Source organism: Ptychodera flava, chromosome 11, assembly GCF_041260155.1.
Source record: "Ptychodera flava strain L36383 chromosome 11, AS_Pfla_20210202, whole genome shotgun sequence".
NCBI classification, from domain to species: domain Eukaryota; kingdom Metazoa; phylum Hemichordata; class Enteropneusta; family Ptychoderidae; genus Ptychodera; species Ptychodera flava.
The window spans coordinates 35,375,051-35,390,035 of NC_091938.1; the positions used below are offsets into that span (position 1 = coordinate 35,375,051).

General features: G+C 37.8%; 1 protein-coding gene across 1 annotated transcript in view; it reads right to left on the bottom strand.

Moving 5' to 3' along the window:
* Positions 1-2,924: 2,924 nt before the first annotated feature.
* LOC139144158 (uncharacterized) overlaps positions 2,925-14,985 on the bottom strand; it is a 134,358-nt gene continuing 122,297 nt past the window's right edge. Inside the window, exons 2-4 of the mRNA XM_070714812.1 lie at positions 8,661-8,912; positions 8,169-8,257; positions 2,925-6,136 (exon numbers count right to left, since the gene is read on the bottom strand). Of these exons, the coding sequence (XP_070570913.1) occupies positions 6,087-6,136; positions 8,169-8,257; positions 8,661-8,912 (391 nt within the window). The 3' untranslated portion in view covers positions 2,925-6,086. The remainder of the gene's footprint in view (positions 6,137-8,168; positions 8,258-8,660; positions 8,913-14,985) is intronic.

A 14,985-nucleotide genomic window follows, 5' to 3' on the forward strand; every position in this document is an offset into this window, starting at 1 on the left:
AGACAGACACCTACACGAAACGCTAAAAGAACCAAATAAACGAACAATTTACGGACTTACAAATAACTGATAAATAAATAAATAAATGAATAAATAATAAATAAATAAATAAATAAATAAATAAATAATTAATTAACTAATTAATTAACTGATTAATAAGCTAATAGATAAATATACGTTCAGTTGAAGTGAAAGTAAGGTGACCTTCCATTTTTAAGTGTTAATGTGTCCATAACGACCCGAGTTCACCAAGTACTTAGCCTTCTATACCTCAAACCATGGATGAAATACACCCCATGAGTCTGCGACAGACGGCTGAAACTGAGGTTGAGTGAAACCCCAAGTTCAATCTCACCGTCATGTAATATCTAGCATGGCGCGTATATTTTAGTGTTCTTTCGCGAGATACTAAGATGATCTTACTAGTTGGGCACGTCAGAAAGACAACGAGGAACTGACTCCAAAGTAGAGAAAGATAACATGACTAGTATGGAATAATCTGCAAACCACAAGCATACATCGCGACATATGCACAGCTGGTTTCAGGGGATAAAAGCTCCGGTTTTCGTAAAGAGCGACAAATGTATGGAAGCGTCTTGTTATAGATATTTTGTTAATTGAGTATATGCGTATTTTAAATACGCTGAGAACTGAGAGTGACGCTAATCCTAAAGAAGTTACTTAGTTTGGAAGGAGAACACACCAACCTTATTCAACGTCTGTCTCGTGAGTGGCTTCAACTCCGCTAGACATAATGATATTTAAGAAGATTAGAATTTCCCATACCAAGGGCAAAGAATTAGTGACTACAGTCACTTTTGTTTACAGGTAATGTACTGAGCTCTGAGCGACGTACTTATAATGTCTGTTATGAAAATTTATGTTTAAGCGAAATGTAGGTACCTGAAAATATATTGCTTGCCAAATATGTGGGTCTACCATCCTTTATTTTGAGTGTTGACAATTTCCAACATAGTTAGCATGTCACACACCTCGAAAAACACACCATGCAAGGGCGACGTCCGAAATTCAAGCATGATATAATTATACATCATATAATTTTTGCTTACCGAAAATTGAATATAAGAAATTAGAGTCTATCAAATATTTGATATTCATATGAAAGCCATCCGCCGTGCTCATTTTACAGGGAGGGATCTGTTTTGGTGATGACTTTAGCGGTGAGCACTTAAGGCGTTTTTTGTTCTCAAACGGCGCAAGTATTTGTATTTGAATGTCACAGACACAGTCCTATATATAAAATTCTTCTTTCCGAATGATGATATGAGCCCATCCAAGTTGTACCCAGCATGAAGACTTGACTTTGGGACTATAGATTATTAAAACACTCGTATGGCACATGAAACTTATTGTGTTTCACTTTAAACATCCCTTCCCTAAAAGAAAGTTTGATGATTGCAGCCCCACCCCCCAAACAAAGAAACAAAATTATTGATGGTCTTTTGAATAATGAACATTCAAAACAAAATATCGACGGTGATTGAGTACAACGCGTATACGCAGTTACCGTGGTATAAGAGGCATGTCAGTGCATGCGCGCACGATAGCAAGAGCCAATTTTTGAAACATCCTCCACTAAATTTGAGGTAGAACGCGCCTTGGGGACAGACATTCAGACTCACAAAATTTTAAAATTCTCTCTGATATACAACTTGTGGGGGTTCATTTTAAAGCTCTTGGTGTTAGAAAACTTTTTATCGGCTTAACGTTTCGAAATTCGAAAATTTTATTTTTCTCCATAGAGTTAACACAGGGATGACGGCCATTTTGAATTTCAAATATCGGTAAATCTTTGGTTGGGACATTTGTTTCTCTAGTTCCAAACTTCGCACGGTGACCCCCGATTTTTATCCTTGATTTTGAAAGAGAATGGTTGAAATATTTCTTAAGGAAAGTTTGAGCAAAAGTTTAAGTCTCACTTTCGAGTTTCCTTTTGATGCACGTGTTTAATTATCCACGACTCTTTTATAAGCTTAGAATATTCAACAAGGAATTTGAAACGTTCACTGTCATCCTCCAATACCAACATGTGTAATGCCAACAGCCGTGTACATGCCAGTCAGATCTGGGTTTTGTCTTGAAACAGTTAAAAATACTCCCGTTCACTTAACACGACGTTTGCGATTTTTGTGATTTCTTGGCAACGTTGACGACATATTTCTGACATTCTGAAGCATAGAGAAACTTTTTATTCTCACATTCCTGGCCACTGGGAGTGTGGGGTCGACGGTGTGGGAATAATCGATCCCACACTCTCAGAAATCGTCCCACAATCTGCAGTATATATTACACGATCTCTAATTGGATGATGAATAGTCTTTCGTTCCACGCGCAAAATAGTATCCAATGGCAGGGTGAGTAACTCACGGACCGGAACTACAAAGTAAGCTGGTCAAGGTACGGTGGCAGACGACAGTGTTGGCAAGATTCGATTTTGGATAAAGTTTTACGTCGTGGGTGACAGAATCACAAAAACGGCCGAATTTTCTAAATAACTGGCCGACATAGGCCACTCGGAACATATAACTATTTTTTTCTGTTGAACATCTCGTCCGTAGCAAAAGTTGAAGTATCGGCAGTGGAACTCATCACGGAGTTCGCGTTAGGATAGTCGCTGATGTAGTTAAACAATAACGTTTCCAGTGTGAGTTTGACGCATATGAGAAAAATAATCTCACACACCAAGGACCTGGGATCAGATTTCTCACACGAGTCGGGGATATTCTGTCTAATGTAAGACAAAATATCCCCAAAGAGTGTCGGAGAAATCTGATCCCAGGTCCTTGGGGGTGTGAGATTCTATTAGTCTAAATGTTGGTGCTACATCGACTGGCTTGGAAGGTAGTTTTGTAGACGACTTGTACAAGCTTAAGGTGAACAAAGAAAAGAGCGGAAAGTTACAGTGCAATTAAGAATCTACAATAAAAACTTTAATTCAAGAGAAATCTAGAGTACAGTACAAATAAAGTTACATACATTAATCAAGGCATCGTTACTTAGGGATATTAACAATAAAGAGTTGCTAATTGTTTGTAAATTAAAACAAATCAAACATGTTGGTGATCGACGTGCATAATTATACGAATTTTTACTCATGTAATTACTCTAGTTGTTCTTTTATCAATTATTCGAAGTACTTGCTAATCCTTTCTTTTAAACTTTGCTGAAGGCTTGTATTTGACAGCTCTTATTTATGACATTATCACTTGTGATTTTAGCCAAATGAACAAAACAAACATTTTTTTCAGAACTGGAGAAAAATTCGTTTTTGTAATGTATTGAGACATGGTCAAGAATACATAATATATGCCTTTACTGTTGAGGCAATGCAGAAATAGTAAAAGTGTTTTATTGAAATGATAATGACAAATAATTGCTTATAATCTAAAGTTCTAAGAATATTTATGTCAAACCTATACAAATCGTTTCTTAAAGTTAATTTTTTTCGTGAGAACTTTTTCTCAAATATTTCAATTGCAACACAAAATATGGGGATTTTGGGCATTCTATATTTATCATCAGTTGTCTTAGGTGTAAAACGGATAACATTACTCTTTCAACTATTGACTGCATTTCCCACAAATTAGTACCTTGAGTTTTGGCATTGTCGTCGTTAAACTTTCAAAATCAGCGTCACACTCAGCTGCATCAAAGTAATTAAGCGTTATTTGCCTGTCAGTGGCAACGCATGCGCATAACGTTCATCTTGGCCAGGAATACGTGTTCACTCGATATAGCTTTGAGTGCATTTAGTGGAAACAGGTATTCCCAACAGTCCGTTGTGCAGATTTCATCTAACCGTCTGCTAACCTTTTATGTACCAGGTCAAATTGACATTCCTATTGGAGAAAAATCTTTGTACATTCACTATAAAAAATAACACAATTTTCACAGTTAACGATTTAGGTTTAGTGCTTATATGAAACTGGGTCAGTGTAATGTAATTTTTTGGATAAGCTCAAAGTTCCATGGAATAAACTCGCTAATGAAAGACATTTATCCGGCACATCGAATTTTAAGACATTGTCACCTATTGTCGCCCATCATCACTAAAAATGGTCGATAAACTTGAGGCCAAGCGCATGCGTACATGCAATATCATGCGAAGCTATTTCAATGGCATGTCATTTGAATGAGCAGGAAATTGGATTAACATGAAGTAACTTGACGTCCAAACCGAGGCAAATGTGCATCGAATCACTGTTTTCTATAATGTCAACGCGATAATAATAATAGTGATGTTGCTCGTCATTTACATATCTATCAATTTTAATTGATACTTTCAGCTGAAACTTGTGTGTTTTCACACTTTGTAGCTCAACTTACAAACATATGTGGTTTGGGAATTCAATATTTGTTTCGGCATTGATATACATAGGCAATGATAATGCTGATCGCCCATGATGTGGACAACGAGATCAGAGATTTTTAAGATGTTTTTTCAAGGATACATCCGTTATATGGTTGATAATATAGACCTAGATAGCCAAACATTTCATATAAAATATATCTTAGATTTGTCGAAATCACACAATTAATTAATTGGCACAGTAGATCTTGACGTTGTTTGCATACTTGGGTTTCGAAAACGCCCAATACCGCCGATAAAGATATCGATAACTGTTCATATGTAATAGACACATTTTTATAATTGATTATGAAGGCAACCTAGTCCATTTAATATATCGTATGTTTGTTTGTTTGTTTGTTCGATAGAAATTTGATAGATCTTTCAGCAATTCTTGGAATAATTTTCTCACTGAGCAGCAAAATGCCAAAGTTTCTATTTCAAATAAGGCAGGTCGGAAGGTTTAATTAACAGCCGCTTGACGTGAAGTATTCACTTTTAGAAAATACCACGTTCCCTATGAACCACTTTGAATGTAAACCGTTATGAAATTCAACTCAACTGAGTAAACAACGACAATTATTTATAATTTCAAAATTTTGGTGTTCATCTGTTCTTTTTTTGTGACACGCCTACTCATTTCCCTTTTTTAATTGTTGGCCCAGGAGGTATTTGCGCTGATATCATGCGTTACGTGTTCGACCATTCTTTGATGTACCGGTGAAAAACAGTTCGATGACATTTAAAGCTTTTGGTGGATTTCTTACTTATTGAACAAAACAGTGTTTGATATCCTTCTCAGTCATAATTAAATATTCATTATAGTAAAGCTGGTCTTGGAGACTGACATCGTGCCGTATTACCCGGGTATGAAGAACAAACTCCTTTTTTCATATACACATTTTTCACAGAGTTCAATTTTGTTGTCATTCGAAAGAGATAGAAAAATGTCTGAAATGGGGAACTGACAAAATCGACGAGTTTGCGTACATTAAAGTTGAGATTTTTTCTACAATGTGACGCTCTCTTTCTTAGCATAACATGACCCAGAGGTCCTAATATTACGCGTGCTGTCGCATTTACAAAGAACACAAACTATGGCGTGTAGCTTAGATCAGGATACATGAGGGATTGGGGAGGTGTGGGCGTCGAGTCTAACTGAGCTAAAAAAATTACAAGTTCACTGACAGTGTATCGGTGATCTGTAAATCAACACAGAAAAGCTTACGTGTATTAATACAATAGGTATATTTGTATGTAAGACAGTGCCTGTTTTGCTGCCTACTTTCGTCATCTGAATTTTCAATTAATTTAATATTATTGACTGTAAAAATCTGGCTGAATTCACAGAGTACAATTTTACAGCGTTCGTCGAATTGTAACACACGCCTCTCACTGTTCTATGACATACGCTTAAAATATATACAGAATCACCATGGAGACAGTAATACCTAATGTAAATAGTAACCCACTGACTGACTTCTTACTCAGCGACCCTTTCCCAGTTCAAATAAATTAATAAATAAATATATTTTATCTATATTTATATAGATTACCTCTCTGTTTATTTCTTGGGGATTTTATTTTTTTGTTTTCACCATAAGCTACTTGTCTGAACAAAAATTAAATAGTTCACACAAATCAAATCATGCTCATTTTTGATGAAAACAAAGTTCATGTGTTCTTTTGATTTTCATTTCTTGGGCGTGGTTGTCGCTCAGTCTAGGACAAGACTTTCAAGTTCGGCTTTGCTGATCATGTCATCATCTGAAATAGAGAAAAAAAGTTAAAAATTATTAACATATTGATATTGAACACTATTCCAAATCTTGTTCAGTGTATAAATCAAAAAGTGAAAATAGACGGAAATAGGAGGATCTTTTGGACATCCCTGAAGTGTGTATATCATGAAAACTCTCGCAACCTGGCTTATCATAGTGTGATCTGACTTTACCTGAAAAGTGACCAATGGCTGGGATAGGACTTATTTATCGGGCCTTATGTGAAAGAAGTAAATGGCGCATGCGTATCAGGATTCGAGCCTGATGAAATTTAATGTGGTATGTAACTATGAAATGATCACTCTTCTCGAATTAACTTACAGCATCATCAGAAAACAAACGAACAAACAACAAATTAAATAGCCCTAAATAATTTTCCATGAAATGAGACGATTAAAGACAGCCTAAGGATGTGAACAAATCACAGAATGACGACGGAAAAAAGACGTATATTATTTGTATTGTTCAATGTGGTAAAGCGTACAGTAGCGCCATCAATTTTACACACAATGTTTAATTATTGGCTTGACCCGAAGAAAAACTTTACGTCGCTGATGTTCAGACATCAAAAGCACAGCATGTCGAACTATTCTGTATTGTGTGCACAGAACATTGAAAATTTAGATGAGATTTCCATTTAAAGTGATTCCTTCTGTACACAGAACATTGAAAATTTGGATGAGCTTTCCATTTAAAGTGATTCCTCTGAATTCATGTTTTCCGTTCATATCAAGGTCGGCCCTCGAAATTCATAAAACGGCGGCATTGACAAATGTGTGATCGACAAACTATTGTTAACACGTCTTGAAAACCTAAAACTTCTCCATAGCTAAGTTGTCAGGACAGCGTGTCGTACAGTAACTGACAGTTATGGTTTTACACTTAAAAGGCGGAAACCGTGTATTACAGTGACCGTGAACACAGCCAATTAAAATACCGTGTACCGCTTTACCATTATATGCAGCGTGCCAATAAAGCATGCTTTTAATAAATCAGTGACAGCAAACCATAATACTACCTATCCAACTCAGTGTTATCATAAAAAATTTAACAATGCTGCCGGTCAACTGTTAGTCTCTCGAGGGCATGTTATTTTGATGGGAAAGAAACTCAATAACTTTGGGCATTGCGTAAAGCTGCAATTTCAATGTATTTTACTCCAAAGTTCAGAGATTATGAGTCATATGTAGGTTTCTTTGAATCAAAGTTTCTTGGAAAAGTTGAAACGTGCTAAAGTTTATCGAACTTTGGTTTTTACAAGTCTACTCCCCCAAGAAGGTAGGTAGGGAACTCCTTGAGTTTTCGAAAATCGACTCTCGAGCGCGAATACACAACAAGAGAGAGAGAGAGAGAGAGAGAGAGAGAGAGAGAGAGAGAGAGAGAGAGAGAGAGAGAGAGAGAGAGAGAGAGAGAGGTTGGGGGTCTTTACAGTCGATGCAGGTATGGTAATGGAAGTAAGCAGTGTTTCATAATTTATTCCGGCATAAAATATAATTCAACGGCAACAGATTTTGAGAAAAACTAAATATTTTATTCATTAGCAAAGTGTTGCAATATTTCACAGAAGCCATAATCATCATTCTACATCCGGAACCAATCAAATTTGGAGATGGAAAACGAAACAATAGGGTCGGAGATGGCCAAATACAATGCTATGTCTTCTTGAGCGCTGTCAAACTGTTGTTTATTTCAATCAGCTAAAGAGGATTTGTGAAGAATAGCGTTTTGAGATTAGTAATGCTGTGGCTCACTTTCAAAGAACAGAGGTCACCAGAAAGGTTTTCCATCATTTTAAATCCCAATGAACGAGAGCAGTGTTTGATGCGGCATGTTCACGGCTATAGATACAGTATACAAATGCTACAACAACCATCAGATGGTATCAGAGGGTTTAGAGTAGGTGGCAATGATTTCAACCCAAGTATACTTGACTCATTGGAGATTTGTTGGGCATCTAATGACGATGCTTGACAAAAGTTATCGGAAAGTCAGGACAATTGCTCAACGGCTTATCTTACCATTCAAATCAATCGCTTTGACGATTTTCCTTATCATACTGGGCGAGTTCTTGATGAGTTCGATGATTTCTTCACTCGAGAGAACATTCCTGTAATCATGAAAATCAGAGTATTCTATTTTTATAAATGGCTTCGTAATCAGATGTATACAATTGCGTACAGTTGCAGTAATGCACATAGACGTGTTCCAGTGAGGGACTTGGCATCAAAACTTGCAAGGTATTAACATAGTCACGGGTGTCAAGATCAGTACCGTAGTGAATGCGTTTTGTCGTCTATGAGTGTTTCACAGGTAGAACAAAGACATCACGAAATCTTGTAGAATCCAATCCTTCGTTTTAATTAGACCCCTCACTTTTATTCAATCCCCCAGAAGTGCAATAGTAAATGATTTTTGTGCTATATGGTATAGACCTCACCGTGTTTCACTTATCTGGGCGAACACAAGTTTGATACATTCTCATCAGTAAATCTAAGTTCAGCACAACCTACCTGTTATCGCTGAGCGGTTTTTCATAAGTCGTGAATTCCTGTATTTTTGAAATTGGTATGTAATTTCTTTTTCCCGCCGTGAGAATATTTTTGGTTGGGTTATCACAGATGAGGCTCTGGAAGGGGCAGCGACATCCCTTTGGTATTTTACATCCGGCTCCTTTGCAGCAGGCTGGCTGTGCTGACGTATAACTCAAAAGAAGGGCAACCAAAACTGTTGAAAATATAAGTACAGTGGTACGCATTCTATCTCTGCAAGATAAAAGAAGAATATACAGAACTCCATTAATTTGTGTTATTTTTGCTTATTTAATTTACTTTGGTATGGTTTGTTTATATGATAACTAGAGTCGTTATAACTCTGATGATGATGGTGATGGTGATAATGATGGTGTTGATGATGATGATGATGACGACGACGATGATTATGATGATAATGGTAATGGTGGTGGTGACGATGATACTAATGATGACGATGAAGGCAACGAAGACGATGACGACGACGACGATGATGGTGATGATAATGATGATGATGATGATGCCGAGGAGGAGGAGGAGAAGGAGGGGGAGGAGAGGGATTGGATTATTATGATACCGAATAGGTTTAATCACAAAAATTGCTGACGATTATGACCATAATGGTGGCAGTAGCAACGATGACGCCGGCGATGTTTCCGACTTCAATGATGAGGATCATGTTGATTGATCATGTTGATCATGTTGTTGTTGTTGTTGTTGTTGTTGTTGTTGATGTTGTTGTTGTTGTTGTTGTTTAAAATGATGGTGGTGGTAGAAGTGGTTATGAATGTGAAGATGGCAATGTTAAAGTTTTATGACATTAAATTGTAAACAAATGGAATAGTAACGAGATTACGTTTATTTGGAAGATGAGCATATCCATTGAAGCTTTCTTCGCGAGTTTTAATTGCATTCGGTCTTACCAAGAGCAATTCAGTATCACAAAACCTCAACAACATTTAGATTCATATTGTGTCTTTTGTTCTCCCCACTCTGTTCGTCTTGTTAATGTTGGCGCCATCATGATGAAAGTTTAGTCCGGTAAAAGATCGTTTTGGGAATCATACCACCGAGAAATTGGTGCGTTTTGATAGTTTGTGACGCCAAAACATCTCGTCATTTTGTTCACATCAAGAGAAGATGTCGTTTTGACGGGGGGGGGGGGGTCGTTTCCTATGCAATAATACCAAAGAAGCCATCGCGGAGAATAGAGAGGAAACCCATGGTGGTTTGCTTGTTCTTAATTACCGTACCAAAGCTTTAAGATAGTACAAAGGCTTCTTTCATCGCTAAGTACTAGCGGCAAGTCATCGCTTTCCACTCTACCTAATAAAACGTCGAGGCTTGTCTCACTATTTGACTTTATGAAGCTCATATGCTGTTTGTTACACTGTCAAACGCAATAATGTACAAATTTCATGAAGTTCCAGTGACAATGTTTGAAAGGCAGGATGCATATTCTCGCATGACAGGTCTTGCCCTGCCCTGCCAAGCCTTGTTTAATGGCGAAGGATTCTGTTTTTGTTATGTTCTGATGATTGTTGTTGAATGTATTTTACAAACAGAAGCAAATTAATAAAATATGCATCAGCTTTGACATCCAAGGAGCTGTGAATATTACATGAACAGTTATAACTGATGGAACGATGAACACGTCATCAGATACTGTAACAGGTAATGGGACTTTAAATACTTTCACTTAGACACATCTAGCATATTTTGTTTCATCCAGAAATGACGCCATCAATATTTACGTTTTGTGTTTAATCTTAGTAAAAATGATACAACAGAAACTGCAAAGTTATCTCACTTTCAACTTTTTTTGTTTGAAACAACCTGATTGCCTCATGCAAAGCGCACGATTTGAACGCGATCATCCATGGCAGGGACCGTGTACAGATGAAGCCAGAATGCCCTTTTAAAACTGACCAATGCTGTTTACAGGACTTGTTAGGGTTTGGTCACAAAGCATTTCAATGCGATATTGTCATTTGAACTTCTCCATAGTGTTGGCATCGTGCCAGTTTTGTGGTATGATGCCAAAACTATATATGCGCGAATTACCAAAACATGTTTGTCTTGACGTTTTACTTCATTCTTGGTACAACATATATCACAGTTTATTTTATGAACTACAGTATTCAATTATGATCCACAGGCGACCGACCTGTTGTAGAGGTACAAAAACCCTATTCGCAAATACAAGCCGGGAGAGCGTCGCTATAACGCTAGCGCAGTCATTTCCCGTGTGAACTCATTGCGTGCTGTGGTCAGCTCTGAGACCAACAGTTATCAAAATTTACACGGCAATTACGCTAGCGTCTGTACTACTGTCATGAGACTGTGCCTCTGATGGTCTAAACAGTCATCATATCGACAGAATTTCACTGAAGACATACAACTGTTCTTTTGCATTTCGAAATTTACCTTGCCCTACACATGATTTGATGATGTTTCACTAGGAAGCCATATTGCGACATTGGAGAGTTGTACTTTTAACTTTTTCACGGCGGAAAAATCACGTCCACAAAACCACATAGGAGTTAAGGTTTAACGCCTCATCTCTTTCACAGTCCTACGCACTCTCTGCGAGTTTTCCACCCATTTCCCACTCCCTTCAAGCAACACTCGGACCAGAGCTGATCTGTAACTCTAGGCCTTAACACGAAGGGACTGTGTGTATTTTGCCCTGCAGTGGGATGTAACAACAAAGGCATATACGGGGGATAGGGTACGACGTCGGCAGTCGTGATCGTCGTATTTGCTGATCTCCACGATCTTTAAGGATATATTGAAATGTATTTGTCTCACAGTGACGTCATCTCTGATGTCCTGGTTTTTAATCACTGATGCCCCGGTTTTTAATCTTTTGGAGGCATCTTCTATGATTACCAGGAAGAGTTCATTGCTAATTGACTTAGGAAACTATCGTGGATATAATGAATTTGTTCTTAACGGATATAATCTCGTATACTACGTTGCTTTTGCGCAGTTCAAGGGGTTAGTGGAGCTCTGTGAGCAGGTTCAAGCAAGTGCACATCGAAAAGTTTCCCTAAAAATGCATTATTTTAGCATTGACAAATAATTTAAGAATAGTTGTGAAGCATAACGGGACTCCTTGAGGCAATGCTGAGGACACGTTGCACCTTTTCTGGGGAAGTGTATCAAATCAAACATTCTGGAGTCTCTACCGTGCACATGATCTACATATTGTCAAGGTTACACCTAGGATACCAAGAGATGCTGGCGAACACAGGGCCATGGATGCGTTGAAAAGCTTACCGCCTCCCTCTAGATGCTATGGCCCAGTTTCTTTCCTAATCTTGTATGCACAGCAATTGAAAGTTCTGGTATGTTAATTGTATTTCGTTTATTAGCATACAATTCGGAATTATGTTCCCTTCGTTTTCTCTTCGTTAGCGGATGAGGTCCACTTTTGATATCTATGCGGTTTAAACAAAGAATGATTGGTAAATACAGTACAATTCAACTGAACCATATGAACATTGGATACTGAGCAGCTATGGTTGAACTTATATGACGTGATGAGCTACATTACAATTTCATGGTACACCAACAAAACATGGAAAGTACGTAAGTGTGTGTATATATATATATATATATATATATATATATATATATATATATATATATATATATATATATATATATATATTAAATTGCTACTTTTACCAAGATAGTCCAGTTTACATTCCCAATAGAAAGTTGTCTCGTATTAAGGAAGCAAGGCTGACTACACTCATAGGGTGGTTGTATCAGACTGATGACTAATATAATATTTACGTGCGTAATCTTTGATTATGTTACACTACAAATACATTACGTAATCTATTATGAACTTTAAGGATTGTTTAACTCAGTCAGTCTTTTTAGCTCGACAGATTTCGATTTCATCGCGTGTCTTACAAGTATTTTCGCTATTTGAGTGAAAAGGGGTTTAAAGTTGAATACTAGCAACAGATATTCGTAAAATACCAACAACTAATAGATTTCTGTAGTGTTGATATATATTTTTAGCTGTGAGTGCAAGTGTAGGGTAATATTGGAAGTCGCCAGCTCCGTTTGATGGCTCTATATCGAAGGTTAAGATTAAGTCGTCGGGACATGAACAGTTGCTTTTATCGGAACGGTGATCTGTCTAATGTTTCCAAATAACCTGTTAAGAGTGGGAGCATCTGAAAGCATCTTAGGTACAATGTCTTCCAAGGAGTTGAGTGGGACCGCGAGGACGCTTGTGAGGGGATACCACAGCGAGGCGGCCGTGTGAGTGCAGTGTTGTCATGGTGAACCGCGCAAACATTACATGGATTACACATTTGCATAATGGCTGCCTAGGGTCAACACACATTCTACCTGCGCGTGTGAATATGGTCCAGACTTATCTTGAAGATCATCGTTTCAGATCTACCTAAGATGGAAACCAAATCTACAAAATCGCATCTTCACTATTTGCTTTTCTGTTTCTTTGGTACCACATCGCGATTGCGGCGAGGTGTGGTACTGTCGGCATTCTTTGTTACGACAAGCCGATGTCGACTCTCCTGCCGCCATCCATTAAACCTGTCCGATGGCATTTTGACTTTTTAACGTGTATAAGGTTCACAGAGCTATAGCTGTTTCTTCTGCTCGATAAACTTCTTTATAAACTTACTGGTAGTATACAGCAGTGCCAACTATCGTTTTTAGTATTGTTCACTTTATGTTCTTAGCGGTCGCCAACCAGAGGCGTTCCAAGAAATGCCATTTTGCGTTGCGCAAAAACCTGCTATTTTATTTTGGTGGACCTACATGACAAGTTTTTCACACACTAACGGCTGAAACAGTCTGCTTTTACGAAAAACCACATACAAATGATATAATACGTACAGAGCGTTTTGGAATTTAAGTCGAAATTATAACCCGGCGGGATGTAACTAAACAAACTTAAGATTTTTGCTGCCTAGTACCTTTACTGGCTTTACACTGAGCATCTCTCCTTCCATGCCTAGTGACGCCTGCTACTCTCTTGATACAGTTCCATAGAATTTAATATCACAAGTGTGTGAAAAGAGGTGATTTGTGCAGCAAGGAGGAGCAATTCGTGACAAAATGCACGCTATCCATGATTAAGTTTGAGCATTAAATACCAATTCTAACTTTAAGATACGTAAAGAAAATAAAGAAATAATCTTTTGGTTTGCATGGATATGGCGAATGTTTCCTCTGGTAATGGGTGATACATCAACATCAAGCAGCATTTATTAGAGAGTTGAAGAATAGCGTAACGACTGGCGTGGGCGCAATGATGCCCTCTAGCGATGAGGTGGTTCCACGATTTCTAATTGACGACAATAGACGCTTTGAATTTCATCGGCCTTTGTTCCGGGATATCAATATTGCTACAACTAAAACGAAAGACGTCGATGGCAATCAAATCTAGCCCTATGAAATATATAGTAACATGTACCCACTGATATACATGCTATAAACTTATAACGACGCATTTCAGTAGACTTTCGCCCACACGTAAGTCTCCTACGTTTTAAGCACCGGATATAAAAGCAATATTAGATATTTTAATCCTGTAAATTAAATAACAGTGAACAATTATATGGTCGTTTCCAGGTTAACGATCCAGTCATCTACACATGCGCACTAATTTGTACCATGTATAGTAGGCATGAAAGCTCCTTTTCACTATCAATAAAGCAAAAAAGTTGTGATATCGATCCAAGAGAACTCTGGAAAACACATGTAATGGAAGGAGGTCGTTTTACTTCAAATTTAAATGGTTTATCGGAATGACTACCTAGACAAGAGCCGTACACATTAATACCTGGCTTACTGTCACATGCAGGGTTTCTGTTTGATATCACGGAAAATAAGCATAGGCCTATCGGTTTACACCATCACGTCAACGTTTGGTGGACATATTACTTCCAAAGATAAAGGAAATATACGGAAATGTACGATGCAATCATATGCAATTAACACCTATCTAGCATCCGAGAGATAGGGCGACGCACCCACCGTTCTCCCTGTCTGCTTTGTTGCAATCTACGGTCGACCACCTGCCGTGACTTTTAACCAGATCATTACTGGGTAATCGCAATCAAATGACATTTCTGATATTAAAGAAATGTTCTGGATGTGAAGTGTTTCTTGTCGCGTTGCTCGCTGTATGTACAGTGTTCATGTTGTTGTCGCTTTTATCATCAACAAAACGCCTAAAACGCCTAACGCCTAAAACTTTACTTATCTTCGAAGGTAGATTAAATTTAAAATATCGTGGTGGCGTGGTCCATAT